This window comes from Helicoverpa zea, chromosome 16 (genome assembly GCF_022581195.2).
Source record: "Helicoverpa zea isolate HzStark_Cry1AcR chromosome 16, ilHelZeax1.1, whole genome shotgun sequence".
Taxonomy (NCBI): domain Eukaryota; kingdom Metazoa; phylum Arthropoda; class Insecta; order Lepidoptera; family Noctuidae; genus Helicoverpa; species Helicoverpa zea.
This window is the reverse complement of record NC_061467.1, coordinates 7,311,544-7,330,290: the sequence shown is the minus strand read 5'-3', so window position 1 is coordinate 7,330,290 and position 18,747 is coordinate 7,311,544. Positions and strand designations below refer to the sequence as shown.

At 35.7% G+C, this 18,747-nt stretch overlaps 3 protein-coding genes across 3 annotated transcripts; 2 read left to right on the top strand and 1 right to left on the bottom strand.

Moving 5' to 3' along the window:
* Positions 1–11,777: 11,777 nt before the first annotated feature.
* Positions 11,778–13,072, top strand: LOC124637747 (transcription elongation factor SPT4). Its single transcript, XM_047174385.1, has 4 exons — positions 11,778–12,042; positions 12,143–12,249; positions 12,461–12,516; positions 12,902–13,072. Exons 1-4 carry the CDS (start codon positions 11,974–11,976, stop codon positions 13,018–13,020), a joined length of 351 nt encoding a protein of 116 aa, XP_047030341.1. The 5' UTR covers positions 11,778–11,973; the 3' UTR covers positions 13,021–13,072.
* Positions 13,073–13,436: 364 nt separating this feature from the next.
* On the bottom strand, positions 13,437–14,660 carry LOC124637748 (TP53-regulated inhibitor of apoptosis 1-like). Its single transcript, XM_047174386.1, has 2 exons — positions 14,392–14,660; positions 13,437–13,868 (listed from the first exon to the last, which is right to left on the bottom strand). Exons 1-2 carry the CDS (start codon positions 14,536–14,538, stop codon positions 13,770–13,772), a joined length of 246 nt encoding a protein of 81 aa, XP_047030342.1. The 5' UTR covers positions 14,539–14,660; the 3' UTR covers positions 13,437–13,769.
* Positions 14,661–14,783: 123 nt separating this feature from the next.
* Positions 14,784–18,745, top strand: LOC124637743 (ESF1 homolog). Its single transcript, XM_047174382.1, has 8 exons — positions 14,784–15,347; positions 15,452–15,575; positions 16,073–16,175; positions 16,408–16,519; positions 17,048–17,238; positions 17,387–17,594; positions 17,775–17,969; positions 18,049–18,745. Exons 1-8 carry the CDS (start codon positions 14,894–14,896, stop codon positions 18,735–18,737), a joined length of 2,076 nt encoding a protein of 691 aa, XP_047030338.1. The 5' UTR covers positions 14,784–14,893; the 3' UTR covers positions 18,738–18,745.
* Positions 18,746–18,747: the final 2 nt, after the last annotated feature.

The following is an 18,747-nucleotide window of genomic DNA, read 5'->3' as shown; positions in this document are numbered from 1 at the left end:
GGCAATGCTGATTCTTTGGCAAAGTATTCTCAACCGACTACCAAAAAGAAGGTTAACAATTTCGCCTTCAAAGGTATACCTACTATTACAAATGGACCGATATTATGAAAAATCTTTATTTGTACCTACCAAAAGGATAACCTATCAAGGTCCTATTGCCACCATGCCAGGATCTGATGAAGAGTCTGGGAAATTGATGGTAACTCCCGAATATTGTAGGAATGCACTGTATAAACTTCATAGCTGACGTGATGATGGCCACGACAGAGAGTTGAGGGAATTCCGCGACGGTATGTAATGAATGTACGTAACGTCATCTTTTCGGTATTGATAATAAAAAAATACCTTCCTACATATACGCGTCTAATTGAGAATCTCCTCCTTTTCTGTAAGATAAAAACATGGCAGTTTTAAAAGCCTGAAAAGAAACAGACTAATTTACATTTACACTGCAGAAAGCTTAACTTGGAATCTTTTAAAAAGTTATGACAATGTGAGCTCACTTGATAGTAGTTCACTATATTTGGAGGTGATATAAACTTATCATACGGATTCTGCTGAGTAGGAACAGCACGTCAAATAAAAATGTCGTAATCACAACAAGTACAAAAACTACGCAGAAGCTAATGAACTTTGACTTGATCATCACGTGAGCAAGGCTTATATCTATTTGTCTTCTATTATCTAGTTCAATAACATTGAAACATAAGGCACTTTTGTCAAATACCTCTATATACTCACCTACATACATAGTTAAGGTAATGGCTCAGGAACCTAAAAAGGTACCTAACTGAGAGAATATCCTTACCCAAACTATCAATGGTCATTTGAATAAATAAGAGAAAGTTTTATTTTGTTAGGAGATGATAATACCACATCGTTAGTTCTTTCTTATGTTCTTTCTCTCAGTTATAGCTGAAAATGAGCAAGAACGACCCTATGCTGAACGTTTAAGATAGTTGATGACTACATACATAAGTATTAGACCACAAAATCTCGCAAACAAGTTTGGAAAACAACATACAAATGAGACACGTGTAAAGATATTAACCTAATTGGAGTTCAATCATTCTGCTAACAAGAAGTCCTTCGGCCTTCGACCCCCAACAATATGTCTCATAAAGCAAACTAGATTAAGTATTTCATAGAAAAACTAGATAATTACTAGCACTAAGATCTTAGAAATGAATACTTACCAAGTCTGAATAGATACCTAACTATTTCATTATCCGAATTGAAAAGACTGAAATTCCTTACAGTTATCTTTTCTAAGTAATAGTCGTAGGCAAGTAGGTACTCAGTGCTCAAAGCTCTTAATTCTTCTTCGTAACGAAAAGGATATTATACGGCGTAGTGTAGCTACTAAGGAGTCAATCAAAATGGATTAGCACCACCCATAAACATTCAAAATTTGTGGATTTATCGCAAATTCAAATTTACCGTTTCTCTGATATGAATCCATTATAAGTTTGCATGTGTTGGATGTTATTATTGACAGGATTACCATGGTTCTTAGGTTCTCTGTCCACCTACTTCTATACCACAAATTAAATACCAAAAAACTACCTACATATGTATACGTAATCTTGGGGTCGGCTTGCTAGATGGGCTCAGCCCATGCCACAACTTTTAAAAGGGATTTGCTTACCAGCTACTTTAGACCTCCACTGCCTATTTTACAGATAACTCGATAGTCGATGCTCAGGGGCCCGATTCTGCTAAGTTAAGAATGTGAAAATTGAAATGAAATTGAATCGCAATAACAGTTTTAACCTAAGCGGGCATTCTGCTACTAATATAAGACCAATTGTATTCCAATGACATTCCATTGGTTTGCGATTGGTCTGCCATTTGGTCTATACGGTAATTTACTCTACAATCATATTGCAATCGTAAATAATTTGCAGACAATATGATTCATTATTGAATCACAGAAACGGATAAAAACGTTTATTTAGCGGAATGCCACATACGCTTCAATCGTAATTGAGTCGTGATTGGATCTCAGTCGGATGTGAATGTATATCGCATAAGTAAAATTAGTGCAATCGCACCCCTCATGTCGAGACTTTTAGGACAAGTAGTCACAATAATTCATTCTGCATAATACTTTGAGAAAAAAAAAGGAAAAACTGTGAAAAATATATGAGTAGGTCCCTTAATCAATATTTTATTGTTTACGTTAATAGATAAGACTTATGTGATCCATTCTGGATCGAAGGTTAGGTCAGAGTCAAGACGTGTGCAGTGCACCAATCGCGTTAACATCACCGACACGGATGGTACGTGAGCCGGTAAAAAAGCGTCTTGTCGGCAGCGTGTTTTTGAAATGTCATCGGCACGAAGAGCATTTTTTTTACTCATAGACATTACATAATCAACAAAATAAACTATTTAAGTGTATTTAAGAACTAAGAAAATTATTTTGTTGACTGTTGCGGGGCATTATAGCCTTTTCACCAGTGAAATAATTCTATAATTTTTCTAACCCTGCTTGCCACCGCTTTAATTGAGAAGGGCTTACAGTTGTGAGGTTTTTTTTCATACCAAATTAGCGAAACTGGCGACGATTTTAAGCCGATACGCCGATCGGCGGCTAAGACGTCCAAATAGCATCGGCGCGGTGACGATGGTGGATCGGTGGATGGTACGTGGATGGTGATCGGCCGTGGTGCCCGCTTTGTTTCAAATGATAAAAGCAGGATAACCGGCTACCGGGCTACCTACGTTGCTTACTTATGTATGACATCAACATAGGTATTATAATTTTTTCGAGTTGTCTGCCGGCATGTGAGCCAGTGTTTAGTTACCTATTCCCGATTTGTTATCGTTCCTATTCGTCATCCATAAAGCACGTGTTCCAATTTGCCTTCACACAAAATAAATAGTCAGACCTTATGAAGACGAGTAGTACCTTCCTATTCAAAGTTCCTACCCTTTTAAATTCATTTCAGTTCCTATTCTTTTATACCTAATCATAATGTAATCGTGTTAAGACCTTTCCGCTACAGTTTAAATTCTGAACAGGAGAAACGCCAACAAACACACACTACAGACTACTTTTAAAGCAGGTTACCTCCTAGGTACACCTACCTTACCTACACTCCAAAGTGCTACTTAATAATATTCATAAATCCTTAGGCCAGCGAGTCGTTACCTACGTAATTAAATATACTACAAGCGGCACTAACCTACCCTACCTACTATTTGATGATGTTTTATAATTACATTCTCTTAGAGATAAGTTAGAATGTGAGACCTTGATCGTCACACGTGACACGATCATGGAAAACCTAACACCCCGTGAACCGTCTGATCCGAGAATAGCTCGTGCATTCAGGTGCCAGTAATGCAATCGAGTGCAGTGGAGTTCACACCTAACTGCTGCTGGCACATGATTAAACCTATAAATAGAATTACAAAATAAAAAATGACAAATATTTCCATGCTAACATGTTTAGGAACCAAAAACATTATTACATACTATAACTGTGCAATCAAATATGGCTATCTTCTTAATATTGTGATCCTCAATATCCTACTCGCTTTCACAGTTGACAATAATATTAGTCAAGTAATAGCATCAAGTACATATTAATTAAGTTAACCTAAACTAGACGACTAACTGTTATCTAGCGACGCATTTCTCTCGCGATCAATGTTTACTAATAATATTAACTTCCTAGCTAACATCGCGTAATACGCACGTAGACAGAGCTAATTAAAGGTTCCGAAGAGGAGCGCATATAGAAGCGCACGTGCGTCGGCGCACGGTGCCGCCGCGTCTCGCCATGACTGGCCACAGCTGTAGGTTAAATGTCAAATTTTCACGCTGCCTACATTCGTGATACACTTCTTAGTTAATGAGAAATGCGTCTATGCTCTGACAGATCTAAGCGTCGATGTATTCAGATCCAACGGCGGCAGACACTGTGTCACAGCTGCACGTTAGTAGGGCCTGGACCATTGCCAGAAGTCGCGCTAATCCCCGACGCAATCTTTCAAAATCGCACCCAAACAAATCCAAATTTTACGACTCCACAAAAACGCGAACATTACGAGGTGTGACCGGTTGCACAAACAACAATAAGGCCCTAAAGCTGTTGATTTATGATTTTCTGTCTGATAGCCAGACGTCTTCAATCGTGACTCACTTCAAGCTACCGGTATTTTCACGTTATCTCGATACTTCATGATCACAATTCAGATTTTGCCACTCGTTGATGACATTATATTTCTTCGGGCCAAAACCAATTAACATATTATTTTATAAACACAGTTTTTTGCAGTTTTTTGTTTTATTTTTGGATATTAATCCGAGAAACCAGGATGCCCATTAAATACAACAGGCGAATATTAGTGTACGTTTCAAACTACTTTTAAGCTAATATAAAAATATAGTTAAACTACCATAATAATCATCAAATCATGTACTTAAGTAAAGTACCTAGTTCTGTAATTTACTTAAGTACATGAATTGTGTTAAGTAAATTACAGCACTAGGTACTTTACCTAAGTAATTTCATAGTCACAGTACAATATTAAACTTGCATTGCACAGCATACACGGCCAAGTTGGTTCTGTGTTGGCTTTTTGTCTGCACTCCTTCTGTACTCTCAATATTTTACTCATTTCCATTTAGGTGATCGTTTCAGCTTACAAATTTTGATTGAAAAAACATACATTCTAGGGGATTATCAATACTATCCTAGAATCTTTTTTTATATGTGTGTCACCTGAATACAGCAGTTTGTTCGCAAATGGATTGACGAGTGAATGGGCTCTTCGCTACAGCTAAGCCAGCTAAGCTCTGAATGCTGGGTGTTACGCGTTACTCCGGGATATTGAACTTAGCTATAAGCCTCCTCCCAGTGGTGCACTGGGCACCAACGGAATTGAGTTCCAACTTGAAAAATGCAAAAGTAAACTGTACACATTCACAGGTGTAAGGCATACAAAACATTTTTTCTTTCATGCATAAAAATACTACATACCTACTTAGAATTTTCAACAAATACTACGAACTTAAGGCCTGTGCCCAGCAGTGGGACGATAAAAAAAAAAGGCTGTAACAAACAAACAAACTACGAACTTAAGGAAATCTCAAACTAACAACATGTTCTTTCAGATATAATTAAATCGAAAAACGTGGCTGAAATCCTATATGCACCGGGTTAAAAGTTTACTATGACGAAATAACATCGCGTGATTCCAAATAACGTCTCACGGGTGTCTAACAAACGGTTTCTGTCTGGCAAACATATCACAGGCGACCCAGAAACACTTGGCTTGGCAGTTTACTCCGCAGGAGTTCAATGCTCTATCAAAAGAAGATCAACAATTTTGGATCGTATAATTACCGCTTACATAATGAGTTATTTAGATGTCTGGACTGTGACAGCAAGTGGGCAGTCTGTCTTTGCTGCACCATGTAGGTACAGGTACCTACCGTCTGCTTTAATTTACTTCAGTGAAATTAGTGCTCAAAGACATTTTCAAGACACTTTTAGTAGAAGCCTGTTTGCAAGTTAAGTCTATCAACCTTTTTCTAAGTTGTATGAGTTTCATTTTACCAATATATAAATAGTCCATGAATATTTTCATTGAATATGAATGTTTGTTGTAGGATTGTGTGGTAATGGTTTGTAGGTAATATGCTATAGTATATCCAATCTACATGAGACAAATACAGGAGGGACCCGTCGGTGACCATAACGCAATGAAGGCAATGTAGGAACGCAATGAAGGAAATTGGCTAATCAGCCTATCCAGAAATTGCCTAACATTTCAATAATCGGAGGGGATTTCCAAGTATGAGATAAGGATGGGTCAGCAATCGTAGAATACATTAGCGTACTCTTATCTACCGACTTATTATAATAATTCTTTTGAAATTGCAGCATCTTATGTCATTGGATTTTTTTCTTTTTTAGATAAAGACTTGAAATGTATCAAGAACAATTAGTGCCTATACCAAATATACGTATTATAAAATCTTACCCTGCAAATAATTTCATAGAACTAAATGAGTATTTTCAATTCCAGAAGTTACGAGAGCTTTCCTGAATCCTGCTGGTCCCTATCCCTATGTATGAATGTATATAACGTCATCACATGACAGATGTAAAACGATCGTAGACTGCAGGGCGGCGCGGGGCGGCCGCTCACCGCAACCGCATTCGTGATATTGCGACACTCGTGTACCTGTTCTCAAGCTTCGTAACCTGCACCTCTTCAACTAATTTGACACAATTAACTATCATCATCATCTCCCGAGCCTTTTCCCAGCTATGTTTGGGTCGGCTTCCAGTCTAACCGGATTCAGCTGAGCACCAGTGCTTTTAAGATATAAGAATTTACAATCATCATATATCCTCTCAAAAACTCTGAAAAAATTGCTCGACTATGAATCTGATACTACTTATAATTTTTGATGATACCTATTTATAATTTTTGACGTTCATAAGTGCTTGTAAAGGCCTAAATAAAATAAGTGATTTGATTTGATAGTGTTTATGTAGATAAGTTAATGATAGCTTAGTACTAAGTAGTTATGTAGGTAGGTACTTTCTTCAACCTACAACCTGCCTATCTGCCTACTTATGTTTTGCATAATCCTGAAAGCAGCACATGCTATTCCTAATTAGTAAATAAAAGTTCACACACGTTACTTATTTTGATGAACTGTGTACTTAAGCTAGAGACTAATAATATCTTTATGCGACTACAGAAGAATAAAGGGGAGGTTACCATCCCACCCAAGCATGAGCGGGAAAGCCAAAAGTTACACGTATTTGTGAAATCAGGTGACAACACAGTCCTACTGAAATAATACTCCCGTTATAAAAGTTCTGTACAAAAGTTAGAAACAATAAAATAAGCTGAAATAATCCCAGTTGACGACAAAGTGACCTTAAAGGTTACAAGAACTTAGTAGGTTGGCTGAAGGTGAAACAAATTGCATTGGTATATCTTACCTACCCTTTGTTTAACCTTAGTTACTTAAAATTGTATCTAAATATCTCAACTAGCTTCAAAGAGATTCGCATTATGTAACTGAAACTACTCCGCGAATTGCAAAATAAATACTACGTTTGAGCTTTCTTACACATCGGATCCGCTCAAAGTAATGACGAAAATAAAATGTAAGCTAATCTCGCCTATAAAACTAAGGCAAGAAGTTACACAAAATTTTATAGCTATCATTAGTGTAAGTATCCAGAATCCAGATATAGAGGAACTAGCTTGTGCCATCGGTTTCAGCCGCATCCCGTGGGAACCTCGGCACGAACCCGGATAAAATGTAGCCTATAGCCTTCCTCGATAAATGGGCTATCTAATACTGAAAGAATTTTTCAAATCGGACCAGTAGTTCCTGAGATTAGCGCGTTCAAACAAACAAACTCTTCAGTTTTATAATATTAGTATAGATGAGGAGTCTTTATAAAGTAGGTAACATGGTGAGCCTTCCGATGGTAGACATGTAAGTATGTACTATGAGCTACAAGTAATGCAAAAAAATCCGCCAATGCCGATCGACAAACCGGCGAAGTAGGTACCTAGGTGGAAATTTTAGTATCTTTGCGCCCCGATGCTAAGCTAAACTCACATGCCTACAGTAACTGCGTATGCTGTTCATACCTCTATCCTCATTCTGCAAAAGTACTAGTACAAAAACTAATCATGTAAATAAAATATTTAGGTACAAAGGCATCTGCATACTTTAAAAAATAACCCGATTTATTCAAGTAAACAAGATAAATCTAAAAGTTCAACGCATGTTTTATTTAACTTCAACATCGCGTGTTATGTAAAAACATATTTTAAAATGTTAAATCGATCGAAAAATATGTATTTTGAACTTTCCTGACGTGCTATTATTCTTTCATACATATTTTATTGTTTAATAATTTGTTTTCGTTCTACTTCAGCTTAATTTGAAAGCATAAATATTGCATGATAGACAGACTGAAAGTCTTGAGTATCTGTCCACTTTTTATACGGGTTGTGAATTTGATTAAGATATACTTTTTATACGGGTTTATTAACAAATGTGTAGTTTGTTTAGAGAAGTCTATCACCTTTATCCAGTCCTCAATAATATACCATCGTCAAACGATTTGGTTTAGATGGCGCGAGCGGCTCGCAGCGGGCTCGTGCCTACGTACTCACTTGACACGTTACGTGCTACACTTCTAAGTGAGTACCCAGCTTTACACAGACTATCTAATAGCCTAGCAAGGAGAACAGTACGTCACCCACTAGATTGTTAAATATTTTGGATCTACCCACTTTGTTAATGCGTTAATTATGCTACAATATGTTCTACTTTATATTAATAAAGATTTATTTATTTATTCAAATAAATTATCCCGTGATTTCTCACGGGATCCAGTGACCAATGTAGTGCAGAAACAGGATTTTCTGTCTACTTTTGAATAGAGTGGCTGCCGGGGCTGCGGGATTTTTCGAAAGAGTTACCGTGGCCCTGGTGCATAGAAGGCCTACGAAGGAACATGATAGTCAGTTGAGACTGGCACTCGCTCACGCTGCTAGCCCACAGCGAGAGGATTCATTTGATAAATTCCAATAAAAAAAGCACGGACATTGCAGTGCTACAGGATATATTATGGAGGAGGCCAATCCAGGCAATTCCAAAGCTGACAGAACAATTGAACAGCTCTTCCTCATTGTCACTGAAGTCATGACGATTCGACTACTTTAAATGGCGATATCACCAACCTCGTACATTCCAGTCCAACGCTACTGGGTTACTGGACTGGCCTGACCATTTCATTCTCATTTTAATTATGTTAATTCCTAGCCTAAAATATTCAAAAGAAAGTGGCCTTATTAGGATTGTGGCTATGCCCACAATACCAACTATGGTAGATTCGCCGTTACGTACTTTTTTCTACCTACCTACAATAATGATTATCATTCTAGTATCTATAGTTCGGCCATTCAGAGAATGCGTTCCTGACACGTCGCGATTGAACTGACGACGTAACTTTGCAATGGCGTTGCAGTTACGATAAAAATATTTTTGCTGGTTGTTTACCGTTTTAACAATTGAGGAGCATTAAAACAACATTATTATATCAATAATCAATGAATGTTATTACGTCGTCAGTTCAATCGCGACGTGTCAGGAACGCATTCTCTGAATGGCCGAACTATAATGGTTATCTTATTAAAGTTTTAAATCTTCAAATAAATAAAACCATTTTCATTTTGATTCTAAATAGCTTAATCTGGTGTTAATAAAATGAGTCAGTATTATAACGTTCATAATTCATAACGTATCATCATTGTCAAAGTAAACATAGATACGCAATTGGAAAACACATAACCTTTTATTAAAATAAGTAGGTAGGTACTAGCTGTTAAATCGTGGTATTTTCACTCACGATTGCCAATGAATATTCAAATCGGTTCAGTACTTTCGGAGCCTTTGGGGTGCTTTGGCTTTGTAGAAACAAACAAAAAAGTTTCGTCTTTATAATATTAGTACACTACATAGATTATGGATGGGTTAAAGAGACAGAAACCTAATTTATTAAACCTAGTACCCGACTTCATAAATTGCTTTGATCGCGCATCAGAAGACGTGAGTACGACCACTTGTTTATCAAAACACAATACTATGTTGTTTGTAGGGCCTACACCGTTATCAGAATATAATTGTTTTCTACTTACACATTTTGATAAGAAACATTGCTCAAGGGTTATTTATTTGATTAGTATAGATCTGTGAATGGACGGGTCAACGGGTCAGAGAGCCCTACAACTGTTGACGTCATGAGAGCAGCTGCGCCGGCAGCGCATATCTCCGTGGAAAATCGCTACTGCGTAGTAAATGTCATCGAAGTTATGAAAATCATAATGTTAATTAGGAGCCGTAATGCGCAGTTCATGTAAATTCATTGAAAACGACGCATTAAAATTTGATTAAGCTATTTATCTACCATAATTGGTAGGTATTGTGGGAAAGCCCGTAATCCTAATGAGGAATTTTCTCTCTTTTATCTCTTCCTAGCTAGAGATAGTGCCGGTCTTGGTACGTTACTACAAGGAACGGAGCGACGGATAATCTTAACTTATCAAGTTCGTCATCGCGAGAGATTTTGAAATTAATTTGTACAGAAATCTGTGACTTTATTGAACCATGTCACAGATAGGTATAATGGTCTCTGCACACAGCGGGCGCGGTGTGGCGGGACGGGACGGCGACGCGACGCTGGGCAGTTGTAATGTACTAGATATTACGGAGGCCGCCACACAGATCCGTCCCGCTCGGCGTGACGTGACGCGACAATCTAGTACATTGTGTCGCGTCGCCGTCCCGTCCAGCCGCGCCGCGCCCGCTGTGTGCAGAGACCTTAAGGGGCCTCGGCCCGCAGTATTCACAACGCCATCTAACGAGTTTTTTAAAACTATTTTTAAAATTCTTAAAAAAGAAAACCCTCCCATTTACCTGTGACGTAACACTTTTTTCGTCTGTTGATAATTTGAGATCGACAATCAGACCAATCGGAAATGGGAATATGCAAACAATGAGTCATTTTCTTTTTCATTCTTTTCCTATCTAATGACTGGATGGCGCTGACTTAGAGGTACGAAATGCAAGAAACGGAACGTAACATAATTTTATGTCGAATAACGAAACACTTAAAAAATAGAAAAAAGGGAATAAAAATAGAATAAAAGCAGAAAAGAAGTCAGGTTATGATGACCCGAGAGGTTTTAAAAACAATTTATGCAGAAAGCAGAATTTCTTGTGTCTCGGCTCAAAGGACTCCGCTCCTATAGTTTAGTTTAAATTTTTCTCTATACCGCGAGCATATTCGGACATTAGATAGAATTAGCAGTAATAAAAACGGGAAGATTCGAAGTGCAGACAGATTTTTTTGTATTTTTGCTTCACATATAGACTGCTGAGCCATTTATATTGCGTTTCTACATTTTTTTGGGAAGCTTATAACAATAGTACGGTAGACCGCACGTCAGTGGTAACTGTCATGCACCTTAACTCAATAGTAATAAGTACGATTTTCCTATAAAACTGTTACCACTGACCTGAAGTTGACTGTACAATACAACAGTTTTAAAATCCATCACCCGTATGTTGACTCATTACAAGAATTCATGGGCACCCTAGTTGTTTGATTTACGAAAATGTTATTATTAGCTTACCTGCGGAACGATATATTGCAACCACCATAGGATTCACTTTCACAAGTATAAAAGCAACACTTTTCACCATTTTAATAGTTTAAATTGATTTAATACAAACAAAATTTTAAATGCTGATTACGCGCCAAGAATGTTCAGGGTTATCGCTAGAAAATAAAAAAAAAGCAAAATAAAAATTTATGTTGTTTATGTTTTAAGAATAAATACGAATAAATTAATGCGATTTTTATTAATTCGTTGACTTGCAATTGTTAAAATAAGATAAAAATATAAGTGATTCAATTGTTTTTTTGGGCGAAAAAAACTGTTGATCACAACATTTTTTATGCTGGCAAGGTGTTAGAAAGAGACAAACGGCCTCCGTTCTAACTATCCCTCTCGGCTCGGATTTGCCTCTGTGTATTATGCAACCAATTTAGTACCTTATTGCGTTGGAATAGAGTTCATTTTCGTGAATATATATTTTGAGAGTGCGCAATCTTGTTTATAGTATATTACATCTATGCGTGGGGCATACTATTGTTATTTTAAGATAAAAATAATTAACTGGTAACATTTTAAGGTTTGACATTGACAGCAGTATTTGTTTGACAGTGACAGGAGAGGAAACTGACGGTGCTTAGGTTGCACGAAATTTTACAACTCGAATCAAAAATAAATAACTCAAAGCCACATTTTAGATAATAACAGTTTTTTTAGACGTAACTATCTGTATTAAACTAGTAGCTGTAATTTAACACCATAGTATAATTTTTTGAACAGTAATCTTGAGCAAGAATGTCGCTGGAAACCGTACCAAAAGATCTCCGAGGGTTACGGGCTTGTTTAGTGTGCTCTCTAATAAAGGTACGATATTTATTTACATTATATATTAATTAAATAGATCATTGATAATTATAAATATCCTAACATAGCCAACTCTTGAGACCCCCTCTTAACGTTTCAGACCTTCGATCAATTTGAATACGATGGGTGCGACAATTGTGACGAATTTCTTCGTATGAAGAATAATAAAGACAATGTTTATGATTGCACTAGTAATAATTTTGATGGGTAAGTTATTGAATCTATTCTCATCTTAAATTCAAGCTTTATCATAACTACAAATGTTTTATTTTGTAGGATTTTAATGCAATATTATTAACAACACCCCCACAGTGTTCGAAGGTTCTAAACATTTTCATTCAGAACTTATCAATATTTGTTTAAAATATATCTGCCTTTATTAAATAATATAACATAGATTTCATTTCTCTTTTTCTAGAATGATTGCTGTGATGAGTCCTGAAGATAGTTGGGTGTGCAAATGGCAACGCATAAGTAAGTGTTGGCAAGCTACCAATACCTCTATTGGTACTAATTGACTAACCACGCCAGTCCTTAGTGACAGATTCTCATAGAAGTTCTGCACTAAGGAACGGCCTAAGTAACCATTAAATGTCTCTGAGTATGTCCATTATTACTACTTTAGACTATAATATTTATTTATTAACTTCTGCTCATGGTTACTCCAGATGTGGACAGATGCTAACACTCAATAACATTTAATGTACATTAGTACCTAGTGATCATTTAATTGATTATAATGAAGTCTTACTAAAATAGGAATAATAAACTAGACCATTTGCTACTCCTTCTTCATAGCATTTTTGATTTGATTGCACTTTGATGTATTTGCCACTAATGAAAAAAAAAATGTTTTCAGATCGATTTTGCAAAGGGGTGTATGCCATATCAGTTTCTGGCCGATTACCAGCTGGTGTCATCAGAGAGATGAAGAGCCGAGGCTATGTGTACAGGCCCAGAGACACCAGTCAGAGATAATAGGCTATATCTGTATATTTAAGAACTAATTAAATAATTATTATGCCACTTATAGCTGCATATCATTTCCATAACTTTATTTTTCCCAGAAATTAAACAGTATCACTAATTTTTTATACAGAATAGTGAAAACCAGAAAGTTGATAGTTTGTGCTATATTCACTACTCCCAAAGATACAGACTGACTGATGTTCTGGCTAGTTTAGAAAACAAATTCTGTGACCCAATTCAAATGTGTTATACTGGTTTTATTTATTTATACCATCTAACACTTAAGACAACTTTATATATCATGTATAAACTACTTATTGAATAAGTTATTTTAATAAACGGGAAAAAAATATGTATGAAGTTATGTTACTTGTAACAGCTATCCAATTGGTTATTTGTGTGCATTCAAGAAAAACAAAGTTAAATTGTAATTTTAAAACATTTAATTAAACATCTATTACTATACAATGTAACTTAAATAAGATATTCTCTACATTTGAACTATTGACTGAAATGCAAGGCAATTAAATGTTCACACAGCAAATTGTAAAACACTGATCTCTTTTACTGAATAACAACATATACATAGACACGGAAATTGCACAACAAAAAGTTTGATTTATTCACAATTCACTGATTACTTTGTGCATGGCAACATTATTTTCATTACATTTGTATTCCTCTTGTTTCAGTTGTCTATTCCAATAGTGCGTTTTGTGGCATGTAGCAAGTTGCAATGCACACATGATGAAGTTGTGTCAACTGCTGCCCGTTGGTGGGGCTTTGTACTCACTGTCTGTACCAAGGACATCCTTGTCAATCTCTTTGAAATCTATATTTTGTTGCTTCATTGCATTCTGAAAAGAGTAGAAAAATATGAAATTGTTTGCAGTACTCAGGGCTACAAGACCAGTACACGTTTTTATATATGAAATCATAATGTTGTTATCCATTCCCAAAAAGTATTTTTACTGAATGATACTGATATAACAATAGCAGAGTTTAACTAAAGTAGGAACTGTAAGTTCATATTGATGGTTTTATCTTTACTGTTTTTTTAGTAACTTTACAAGTCATTGTGGGCTTTCAATACGAAATTGGGCATTGGAAGTGTGATATTGCATCATTTAATAAAAAAAATACTTTTTTGATTTTAGCTCAATTGTAATATAGGTCAGTAGGTCGTCTTAGGGAATATCAAAGTGAATCAGACAAACGACTGGATAAATGCCGGTATATTTTTAATAATAGAAATGGCCCTTGTTATCAGTGATGATAAGAATATTTTCACGTGTATAAAATTGGCTTGATTTTGGTTATGAAGTACATAATCACTGTTGTAAAATGTGTTGCGAATAAACCGTATATTTGTAACAGTACCTTTACACAATCCTGATAAACTTTGAAGATTCCAGCACAGACAGAATCATCGTGGTCGCCTTTTAAAAATCTTTCAGAGAACCAACTGTTAAAGCAGTCGTCGTATTTTTTCTTGAGCTCGGTACACTCTTCTCCAATACTGTTCATTGTGTTAGTGTAAGTTAAAATCAATTAATAAATTTATTGGTATATCTTCCAAGCTTATACCAATTTCCATTGATTTCCAATTTTTCAACAGTGATTGTGAATGACATTGACACTATTGATAAGTTTCCCGCCACAGAATATCATATCATCGTAGATCATTCTATAATCTGTCCTCTGCTAAAAAGTTTCTTTTCCTGCGTTTTCAAACTATCAGCTTATGCTGTCAGCTGTCTTCATCCGTTGACATTGACAGAGAAAGTAAACTTCACGTGCTGCTGTGCTCATGTATTTTGTCCTAACCTCAAATAAGTGATTATTTATTTTGATAATAAATTCTGTTAAATTAAATGCCAACATGGGTGATATATTAAAAGATGATCGTTTCACAAAATACCTTAATGATCCAAAGTATCGTCAAATTCCAAAACATGAGAGAAAAGTGAAAATCGACAAACGGTTTCAGTCCATGTTTAAGGATGAAAAATTTAAAGTAAAATACACGGTAGATAAACGTGGACGGCCCGTTAATGAAACATCGACAGAGAATCTGAGGAAATACTATGAAGTAGATGAGTCTGAAGGAAGCAGCAGTTCAGACGAATGTGACGAGGAGAAAACAGAAAATGAAAAACATGATGACTCTGGTGACAGCTCTACACCAGGCCGTTTTGTGAAACGACCACAGAGCGATGACGAAAAAGATGAGAAGGAGCCAACCTTTCTTAACGATAAATTAGTTCGCGGAAAACTAGATAAAAAGGTTAAGAATAGGTTGCTGGATTTAGATATTGATTATGCCCGTGGAGAAGGTAAGAAGTATTCTATGATAACTATAGGCAATTTTAGGAGTCAACACAGTATTTATTCACCTGTCCCAATAGATCAACTCCATTATTCCAATATTATATTTCAGGTGTCATATTGACGGACAGTTCATCAGATGAAGAAAGTAGTGCTGAGGAAGAGGATAGTGACCTGGAACATGAGTGGGGAGAGCTGGATGCTGATGCTGAGACCACAGACGAGTCTACAAAGAGGTATTACTTCATTTGGCATCCTAGTCTATGAATGTCATGTTAAAGTTTATTCTTGTGATTTGCAAGAATAAGACAATTTGGAATCTGAATTAATACTGACAAAAAATAATAACACATTTGCTATATAGTTTTAATTTTTAACATGCTTCTATTGGCTTCACTTGTAATTATGTACTTATATAAAATAATCTTTGAATCTTAATTTGACCCACTTCCGGGTCTTCAATTAAGATGAAATTTTGCACACACTCTGAGTTCTGATGACAATTCATGACAAGCGTGTTTTTTAATTTTTAAAACTATTAATTCTTGTAACATAAACTTTATTAATGTGCTTGTAGGTTACTGGTAATGAAAAAAATAATTAAACTTGTGTACAATGTACAAGACAGTGATTCACAAGTGGGTTTCATGTGAAACTTTTGTAACTTTTACTCATTGATTGTACCCATGGATAGAATATTTGTTACTAAATTTTGTTTTTCCTTTTCTTTCAGAATTGCCATTTGCAATATGGACTGGGATAACATAAAAGCAACAGACCTCATGGTGTTACTTAATTCTTTTTTACCAGTTGGTGGCGTAATCAAGAAAATTACAGTAAGTCTGACTTTAAGTTTTTAAAATAAAATGGATCACCTATTACTGTGAGCTAATTTTTCCTTAGTTTTATTAACAAGAGACCAAGCTATATTAGTATTTAAAACGTTACCTATTGAAGTTCTGAATATTTTTATATGTATTTTCGTGAACAGGTGCTCATTACCAGGTTATAGTTGAGTTTTGTACCACTTATGCATGCATATTAACATAATGTTATTTATGTTTCAAGATTTACCCATCAGAATATGGATTAGAACGAATGAAAGAGGAGGAAGTACGAGGTCCTATTGAATTAACAGAAGATAAACTTGATGATTCATCTGGAGAGGGCAATGAAGAAGGTTTGTTTTTTATAACTCTTCAAACTTCAAATATTTATTGCTATCAGGAGTGTTACATAGGTGTTATAGAATGTAGAGGCCCATACATGATACCATGTTAGGGCATAGCAATACAATTTTAATATACAAAGACCTACAAACTATTATAAATATGTTATTATATAACAACAATAACACACATTTGGTTGTGATATTGTCAGTTTTGCTTCAATATGTTTTTATTTTTTATTTATTGGTACTCAAAAATAACAAGTATATTTGTTCTTTTTTACTTACCAAGCTTCAGTTTGATTTTCATTCCGTTTGATGGCGAAAATATAAAATATTTTAATACTATCCGTTTTCCCGCGGTTTCACCCGAGTCACGTGGGTGGGAACTACTGTTCTTAACGGGATAATATCTAGCCTGTTACTTGGGAGGAGCTTTCCAACAGTGAAAAAAAAAATTAAAATCGCCCCAGTAGTTTTTGATTTAAATGTAACCAGTGTATTTTATAAAAACCATAAAATGTGGTCCTTTAATTACAGGATCGTCGTATCATATGGAGAAACTTCGTCGATATCAGCTAAATAGACTAAAATATTTCTATGCTGTGGTAGAATGCGACTCGGTATCTACTGCTGACAAGTTGTATAGCGAATGTGACGGTATGGAGTATGAGAGCAGCGCTACTCGCCTCGATATGAGGTTCATTCCCGATGATGTAACATTCGATCAGGTATGGGCTAACCAGCTTTGAAAACGTCTACTGTTTTCGCTAATTTGGTATAGACAGAATTTTAAAAAATAAAAGAGAAAGCCCCGAGATTGGAGTTCGAGCGATTATTAACCAATATAAACTTTACATATTCTTTTTCTAATTTCAGGAGCCTCGCGAGGAGTGCACGAAACTTCCAGACTTAACGAAATACAAACCTCGTTTGTTTACAACTACTGCCCTCCAGCAAGCTAAAGTTGAGCTCACATGGGACGCGACCAACCCAAACCGAACTGAAACCATAAAAAGTGCACTAGATGGCAAAATTGATGACCTGGATCTAAAAGATTACCTGGCTTCTAGTAGTGAAAGTGAAGGTAATGTATGTTTTACTAAAAATCGTGTTCTTTAAGAAATTACTGTTGTAGTATTTATTGTGCCTGTAAAAGCTGGTATTAAAATGTAGGTAGCTCACTTGCAATCATGAAAAATTGTTTTGTACATTGATATTAATAAATATAACAAGCTGTTCTATCTAACATAACATTGTTTTGTAGAGGAAAATCAAGTAGAAGATGAAGCAAAGTCAGACCAGGATGATGAAGATCCAATACTAAAATACAAGAAACTGCTTGAAGACATTGAGAAAAAGGACGAAAAGAAGAGCAACAAAGACATGGAAATGGAAATAAGCTGGGGAATCGGTATCAAAGATAAAGCAGAAGAGTTGGTTAAGAAAAAGATGAATTCAGGTATGTTGAATTTAAGGCTGCATCTTTATTTTATAAAAAGTATTGTAAAATGAATTGATTTCTATTCTATTATTTACAGAGACCAAAAATTTAACTCCATTCGAAAAGTTGGTACAAAAACGCAAAGAAAAGAAGAAGCTAAAGAAATTGAAAAATAAAGAGAAGAAAGACGCAAAAGAGGATGAAGATTCTGATTCTGATGGTGGCAGCATGTCAGATGATGTACCTTCCGATGTCGATATGAATGATCCATACTTTGCTGAAGAATTTAACAAGCCAGAATTCAAAAAGCCCAAATCTGAGAGCAAGACTAAGAAGCAAAAGAAAGGCGATGATGACAGTGACGTAGATCCAGAAGATGAAAAGAAGAGAGCTGAATTAGAGTTACTACTGGCTGATGACGATGGAAAAGCGCACTTCAGTTTGAAGAAAATTCAAGAGTCGGAGTCTAGCAAAAAGTCCAGAAGGAAAAAGAAATTAAAAGAGAAAATGAATGAACAAAAACAAAGCCTTCCAGAATTTGAGATAAATGTCAATGATGACCGGTTTTCAGCATTGTATAATTCACATCACTATAACATTGACCCAAGTGATCCTAATTTCAAGAAAACAAAGAATATGGAAAAGCTTATTCAAGAGAAGTTAAAGCGCAGACCAGCAGACACACCCCCTGAGGCTCAACCTTCTAAAAAATCTAAAGAAGATGTTGAACTAAGTATTTTAGTGAAAAATGTTAAAAGAAAAACAAAAGATGCATTAAAGAAATAAAAGCGCAATC